Consider the following 7500-nt stretch of genomic DNA (forward strand, 5'->3'; position numbering starts at 1 on the left):
AATGAAGACAGAGAAAGACAGTTCGAGCTGACGCAGAAGTGGACAGAAATCTACGGGAGACGAGCGATGTGATGCGATCCGTTACACTAATAAACAAACGCACGTGTGTGTTGTATCAGTCCACACGGGGGAGTGGCATGTGCACTTCCACCTGCGTTCTCAAATCGCCGAAAAATCGTCCATACCACTTTTAAGAGTGTGTTTTGAAACTTCCTATAATCTGTCCTTTCCTCCTGTTCTACTGCAGTGCAACAACCACATTTCCCCTTGTGTGGATTATTTTTTTTTTTTTTTTTTCCTGGCCGAGAAGGAGAGTCTAAGGACAGAGGACCCTGGGACATCGTCCCTCGCCACCACAGACATTGTCTGACTTCATCGCCACCACAGACATTGTCTGACTTCATCGCCACCACAGACATTGTTGATTCATTTCTCCCTGTGGCCCTCAGAGGCAACTGTTGTTGTGATTTTGGGCCTTACAAAAATAAATTGATTTGATTTGATTTGATTTAAAGGTTTATCTTATTTTATCTTAAAATCTTCACAATAAAAGTTCCATTTGGTATCCATTTTTCCACGGCAGGAGTTATGAGGCCTAAATACATAGTTCTGTCCAGATTATTAATGCGGTTATTTCATGTAGACACTTGTGATGTGTAAGCCTCAGAGGGTTTTCAATACAAAGACCAAACATCACAGCTGTTATTTTTTATGCTTCTTTTTAAAGGGAGTGTTTACAGAACCCAAACTGACATGTTATTTTGTGCCGCGGCTCCTGAAACTGCGCCGCTATTTGACCGCGTTTTAGCGCCGTTATAGACCGCGCCGGGTTAAGGTTAGGGTTAGGGTTAAAGTTAGGGTTAGGGTTAAAGTTAGGGTTAAAGTTAGGGTTAGGGTTAGGGTTAAAGTTTGGGTTAGGGTTAGGGTTAAGGTTAGGGTTAGGGTTAAGGTTAGGGTTAGGGTTAGGGTTAGGGTTAGAGTTAGGGTTAAGGTTAGGGTCAGGGTCAGGGTTAGGGTTAAGGTTAGGGTTAGGGTTAGGGTTAGGGTTAAGGTTAGGGTTAAGGTTAGGGTCAGGGTTAGGGTTAAGACTTAGGGTCAGAGTTAGGGTTAAGGTTAGGGTCAGGGTTAAGGTTAGGGTTAGGGTTAAGACTTAGGGTCAGAGTTAGGGTTAAGGTTAGGGTCAGGGTTAAGGTTAGGGTTAGCCATGAGGCTATATGGAAGGTTAGGGTTAGGGTTAAGGTTAGGGTTAAGACTTAGGGTCAGAGTTAGGGTTAAGGTTAGGGTCAGGGTTAAGGTTAGGGTTAGGGTTAAGACTTAGGGTCAGAGTTAGGGTTAAGGTTAAGGTTAGGTTAGGGTTAAGGTTAAGGTTAGGGTTAGGGTTAAGGTTAGGGTCAGGGTTAAGGTTAGGGTTAGCCATGAGGCTATATGGAAGGTTAGGGTTAGTGTTAAGGTTAGGGTCAGGGTTAGGGTTAAGGTCAGGGTTAGGGTTAAGGTTAAGGTTAGGGTCAGGGTTAGCCATGAGGCTATATGGAAGGTTAGGGTTAGGGTCAGGGTTAAGGTTAGGGTTAGCCATGAGGCTATATGGAAGGTTAGGGTTAGGGTTAGGGTTAAGGTTAGGGTCAGGGTTAGGGTTAAGGTTAAGGTTAAGGTTAAGGTTAAGGTTAAGGTTAAGGTTAGGGTCAGGGTCAGGGTCAGGGTTAGGGTTAGCCATGAGGCTATATGGAAGTGCCGCGGTTCCTGAAACTGCTCGGCCATTTGACCGCGCCGCGGCTCTGGAGCCACGGCCTTTTTTTTACCTCAGAAAATAATATTACCTTAAAAAAGAAATATCAAAACAATAACAAAAACATACCGTATTTCAGAGATTGGGATGAGAGTGGATGGGATGTATGGATAAGCTGAAAATACAGCAAAAACACATGATAATTTTTACTCAAAGGCCCAAGAATAACAAGCAAAAACAACAACCAAGTTTACTACAATATTATGTGACAGGTGCAATATTATGTGACAGGTGCAATATTATGTGACAGGTGCAATATTATGTGACAGGAGCAATATTATGTGACGTTATGTTCCTTTTTTTCTTATATTATGACCCTAAAAGTCTTTGGCTAGAAGTCCAAATCCTTTCAAGTCTTTATACCAAATCACCAAATACAGCTCATATTTTTAAAATGTATATGATTTTTGTGAATGTATGAAAAGTCCAGGTCACAAATAGAGAAGTGAAAGACAAACATTTTTTTTGAGAAGAATTAACGGCAGGTCAAGTCCAGGTCAAGTCCAGGTCAAGTCCAGGTCAAGTCCGGGTCAAGTCCAGGTCAAGTCCGGGTCAAGTACGGTCAAGTCCAGGTCAAGTACGGTCAAGTACGGGTCAAGTACGGGTCAAGTCTGGGTCAAGTACGGGTCAAGTCCGGGTCAAGTCTGGGTCAAGTCCAGGTCAAGTACGGGTCAAGTACGGGTCAAGTACGGGTCAAGTCCGGGTCAAGTACGGGTCAAGTCCAGGTCAAGTACGGTCAAGTCCAGGTCAAGTACGGTCAAGTACGGGTCAAGTACGGGTCAAGTCTGGGTCAAGTCCAGGTCAAGTCCAGGTCAAGTACGGTCAAGTACGGGTCAAGTCCAGGTCAAGTACGGGTCAAGTCCAGGTCAAGTCCGGGTCAAGTACGGTCAAGTCTAGGTCAAGTACGGGTCAAGTACGGGTCAAGTCCAGGTCAAGTCCAGGTCAAGTACGGTCAAGTCCAGGTCAAGTACGGGTCAAGTACGGGTCAAGTCTGGGTCAAGTCCAGGTCAAGTACGGTCAAGTCCAGGTCAAGTCCAGGTCAAGTACGGTCAAGTCCAGGTCAAGTACGGTCAAGTACGGGTCACGTACGGGTCAAGTCCGGGTCAAGTCTGGGTCAAGTCTGGGTCAAGTCTGGGTCAAGTACAGGTCAAGTCTGGGTCAAGTACAGGTCAAGTCTGGGTCAAGTCTGGGTCAAGTACGGGTCAAGTCTGGGTCAAGTCCGGGTCAAGTTTGGGTAAAGTACAGGTCAAGTCTGGGTCAAGTGTCAAGTACAGGTCAAGTCCGGGTCAAGTACAGGTCAAGTCTGGGTCAAGTCTGGGTCAAGTCTGGGTCAAGTGTCAAGTACAGGTCAAGTCCGAGTCAAGTACAGGTCAAGTCTGGGTCAAGTGTCAAGTACAGGTCAAGTCCGGGTCAAGTACGGGTCAAGTCTGGGTCAAGTGTCAAGTACAGGTCAAGTACGGGTCAAGTCTGGGTCAAGTCTGGGTCAAGTCTGGGTCAAGTGTCAAGTACAGGTCAAGTACGGGTCAAGTCTGGGTCAAGTCTGGGTCAAGTGTCAAGTACAGGTCAGGTCCGGGTCAAGTACGGGTCAAGTACAGGTCAAGTCCAGGTCTGTCTCCAAGGAGAAATTATTGCTTTCTCTAGAACATTCCACAGTCTAGCATTAATATGTTTGGGTGCATGTGTGTGTGTGTGTGTGTGTGTTGTGGGTGTGTGTTGTGCATGTGAGTGTGTGTGTTGTGCATGTGAGTGTGTGTGTTGTGCATGTGAGTGTGTGTGTTGTGCATGTGAGTGTGTGTGTGTGTTGTGAATGTGAGTGTGTGTGTGTGTGTGTGTGTTGTAAGTGTGTGTGTTGTGTGTTGTCTGTGTGTGTTGTGGGCGTGTGTTGTGCCTGTGAGTGTGTGAGTGTGTGTTGTCTGTGTGTGCATATTTATCTCTATGGAGACAAAACGGTAACGCCACAGGCCCGGGTCAGATCTGTGGAGAGGCGACCGCGCCCTGATCTCACCTTTGCTTGGCTGACTGTTGTAGAGTCGTCCGAAGGCCTCGTCTTTGGGGATGTTGGGGTACAGGAGCTTCAGGGGGTTCTCGGGCACCACCCCGTCAGAGATGACTTTATAATCTCGAATGATGTCGGCGAACGGCAACGCGCTCAGTCTGTTTTTAGTGTACGGCTCCACCGAGTTGAATTTGACTTCTCCTGAATATGAGAGGAACATACAAACAGAACCATATTCACACCGTGTATTTTCATAACATGTAAACTCTCCTCTTTAATCCTCTGATCGTAACTGCTCGTGTCCCATGTGTGAAGTGGCTTCATTTTACCGTGTTTTTTCCCTCAAGTTTGTCTAATCGCATTTACATCCGTCCAAACTGAAATACATAATTACACCTTTATGATCCGCTTTCATAAACGAAGACACAATCATGTCATAAATAAAGTTTGTGAGTTTTAGGATCAGAAGGTAAAGAGGAGGACCAAACCTGAAACTAAACCAGGACCAAACCTGAAACTAAACCAGGACCAAACCTGAAACTAAACCAGGACCAAACCTGAAACTAAACCAGGACCAAACCTGAAACTAAACCAGGACCAGACCTGAAACTAAACCAGGACCAAACCTGAAACTAAACCAGGACCAGACCTGAAACTAAACCAGGACCAGACCTGAAACTAAACCAGGACCAAACCTGAAACTAAACCAGGACAGAACCTGAAACTAAACCAGGACCAAACCTGAAACTAAACCTGGACTAGAACAGGACCAAACCAAGTCTAAAATGGGTTTAAACCAGGTCTAAATCAGGACTAAACCAGGTCTAAAACAGGTCTATACTAGGTCTAAACAAGGTCTAAAACAGGTCTATACTAGGTCTAAACAAGGTCTAAAACAGGTCTATACTAGGTCTAAACAAGGTCTAAAACACAGCTAAACCAGGACTAAACCAGGACTAAACTAGTCCTAAAGGTGCAGAGTGTACTGAGAAAGATGATTTTTGGTCCCAGGTCAAAACCAGGTCTAAACCAGGTCTAAACCAGGGCTAAATCAGGGCTAAATCAGGGCTAAATCAGGTCTAAACCAGGTCTAAACCAGGTCTAAACCAGGTCTAAACCAGTCCTAAAGGTGTAGAGTGTACTGAGAAAGATGGTCTTTGGTCCCAGACTAAAGCAGGACTAAACAAGGACTAAACCAGAGCTAAACCAGGACTAAAGCAGGACTAAACCAGGACTAAAGCAGGACTAAAGCAGGACTAAAGCAGGACTAAAGCTGGACTAAAGCAGGACTAAAGCAGGACTAAACCAGGTCTAAAGCAGGACTAAAGCTGGACTAAAGCAGGACTAAAGCAGGACTAAAGCAGGTCTAAAGCAGGACTAAAGCAGGACTAAGCAGGACTAAAGCAGGTCTAAAGCAGGTCTAAAGCAGGACTAAAGCAGGACTAAAGCAGGACTAAAGCAGAACTAAAGCAGGTCTAAACCAGGTCTAAACCAGGTCTAAACCAGGGCTAAATCAGGGCTAAATCAGGTCTAAACCAGGTCTAAACCAGGTCTAAACCAGGTCTAAACCAGTCCTAAAGGTGTAGAGTGTACTGAGAAAGATGGTCTTTGGTCCCAGACTAAAGCAGGACTAAACAAGGACTAAACCAGGACTAAACCAGGACTAAAGCAGGACTAAACCAGGACTAAAGCAGGACTAAAGCAGGACTAAAGCAGAACTAAAGCAGGACTAAAGCAGGACTAAAGCAGGTCTAAAGCAGGACTAAAGCAGAACTAAAGCAGGACTAAAGCAGGACTAAAGCAGGACTAAAGCAGGACTAAAGCAGGTCTAAAGCAGGACTAAAGCAGGTCTAAAGCAGGACTATAGCAGGACTAAAGCAGGTCTAAAGCAGGACTAAAGCAGGACTAAAGCAGGACTAAAGCAGGACTAAAGCAGGTCTAAAGCAGGACTAAAGCAGAACTAAAGCAGGACTAAAGCAGGACTAAAGTCGGTCTAAAGCAGAACTAAAGCAGAACTAAAGCAGGACTAAAGCAGGACTAAAGCAGGTCTAAAGCCGGTCTAAAGCAGGACTAAAGCAGGACTAAAGCAGGACTAAAGCAGGTCTAAAGCAGGACTAAAGCAGGACTAAAGCAGGTCTAAAGCCGGACTAAAGCAGGACTAAAGCAGGACTAAAGCAGGTCTAAAGCAGGACTAAAGCAGGACTAAAGCAGGTCTAAAGCAGGACTAAAGCAGGACTAAAGCAGGACTAAAGCAGGTCTAAAGCAGGACTAAAGCAGGACTAAAGCCAGTCTAAAGCAGGACTAAAGCAGAACTAAAGCAGGACTAAAGCAGGTCTAAAGCCGGTCTAAAGCCGGTCTAAAGCAGGACTAAAGCAGGACTAAAGCAGGACTAAAGCAGGACTAAAGCAGGACTAAAGCAGGACTAAAGCAGGACTAAAGCAGGTGTAAAGCAGGACTAAAGCCGGTCTAAAGCCGGTCTAAAGCAGGACTAAAGCAGAACTAAAGCAGGACTAAAGCAGGTCTAAAGCAGGACTAAAGCAGGACTAAAGCAGGACTAAAGCAGGTCTAAAGCAGGACTAAAGCAGGACTAAAGCAGGATTAAAGCAGGACTAAAGCAGGACTAAAGCAGGACTAAAGCCGGTCTAAAGCAGGACTAAAGCAGGACTAAAGCAGGACTTAAGCAGGACTAAAGCAGGACTAAAGCAGGACTAAAGCAGGACTAAAGCAGGACTAAAGCAGGTCTAAAGCAGGACTAAAGCAGGACTAAAGCAGGACTAAAGCAGGACTAAAGCAGGACTAAAGCAGGTCTAAAGCAGGACTAAAGCAGAACCAAAGCAGGACTAAAGCAGGACCAAAGCCGGTCTAAAGCAGGACTAAAGCAGGACTAAAGCAGGACTAAAGCAGGTCTAAAGCCGGTCTAAAGCAGGACTAAAGCAGGACTAAAGCAGGTCTAAAGCAGGACTAAAGCAGAACTAAAGCAGGACTAAAGCAGGTCTAAAGCAGGACTAAAGCAGGACTAAAGCAGGTCTAAAGCCGGACTAAAGCAGGACTAAAGCAGGACTAAAGCAGGTCTAAAGCAGGACTAAAGCAGAACTAAAGCAGGACTAAAGCAGGACTAAAGCAGGTCTAAAGCCGGTCTAAAGCAGGACTAAAGCAGGACTAAAGCAGGACTAAAGCAGGTCTAAAGCCGGTCTAAAGCAGGACTAAAGCAGGACTAAAGCCGGTCTAAAGCAGGTCTAAAGCCGGTCTAAAGCAGGACTAAAGCAGGACTAAAGCAGGACTAAAGCCGGTCTAAAGCAGGACTAAAGCAGGACTAAAGCAGAACTAAAGCAGGACTAAAGCAGGACTAAAGCAGGTCTAAAGCCGGTCTAAAGCAGGACTAAAGCAGGACTAAAGCAGGACTAAAGCAGGTCTAAAGCAGGACTAAAGCAGGACTAAAGCAGGACTAAAGCAGGACTAAAGCCGGTCTAAAGCAGGACTAAAGCAGGATTAAAGCAGGACTAAAGCAGGACTAAAGCAGGACTAAAGCCGGTCTAAAGCAGGACTAAAGCAGGACTAAAGCAGGACTAAAGCAGGACTAAAGCAGGACTGAAGCAGGTCTAAAGCAGGACTAAAGCAGAACTAAAGCAGGACTAAAGCAGGACTAAAGCAGGACTAAAGCAGGACTAAAGCAGGACTAAAGCCGGTCTAAAGCAGGTCTAAAGCCGGTCTAAAGCAGGAC

At 45.5% G+C, this 7500-nt stretch overlaps 1 protein-coding gene across 1 annotated transcript in view; it reads right to left on the bottom strand.

Moving 5' to 3' along the window:
* The window catches only part of LOC140359950 (signal transducer and activator of transcription 4-like), a 39369-nt gene that overhangs the window by 1979 nt on the left and 29890 nt on the right, over window positions 1-7500 (bottom strand). Inside the window, exons 20-21 of the mRNA XM_072445204.1 lie at window positions 3789-3980; window positions 1853-1898 (exon numbers count right to left, since the gene is read on the bottom strand). Coding sequence (XP_072301305.1) covers window positions 1853-1898; window positions 3789-3980 — 238 coding nt within the window. The remainder of the gene's footprint in view (window positions 1-1852; window positions 1899-3788; window positions 3981-7500) is intronic.

The sequence above is a fragment of the Eucyclogobius newberryi genome, unplaced genomic scaffold (assembly GCF_026437365.1).
Source record: "Eucyclogobius newberryi isolate DKJ021-1_F unplaced genomic scaffold, fEucNew1.0.hap1 SCAF_14, whole genome shotgun sequence".
NCBI lineage: Eukaryota > Metazoa > Chordata > Actinopteri > Gobiiformes > Gobiidae > Eucyclogobius > Eucyclogobius newberryi.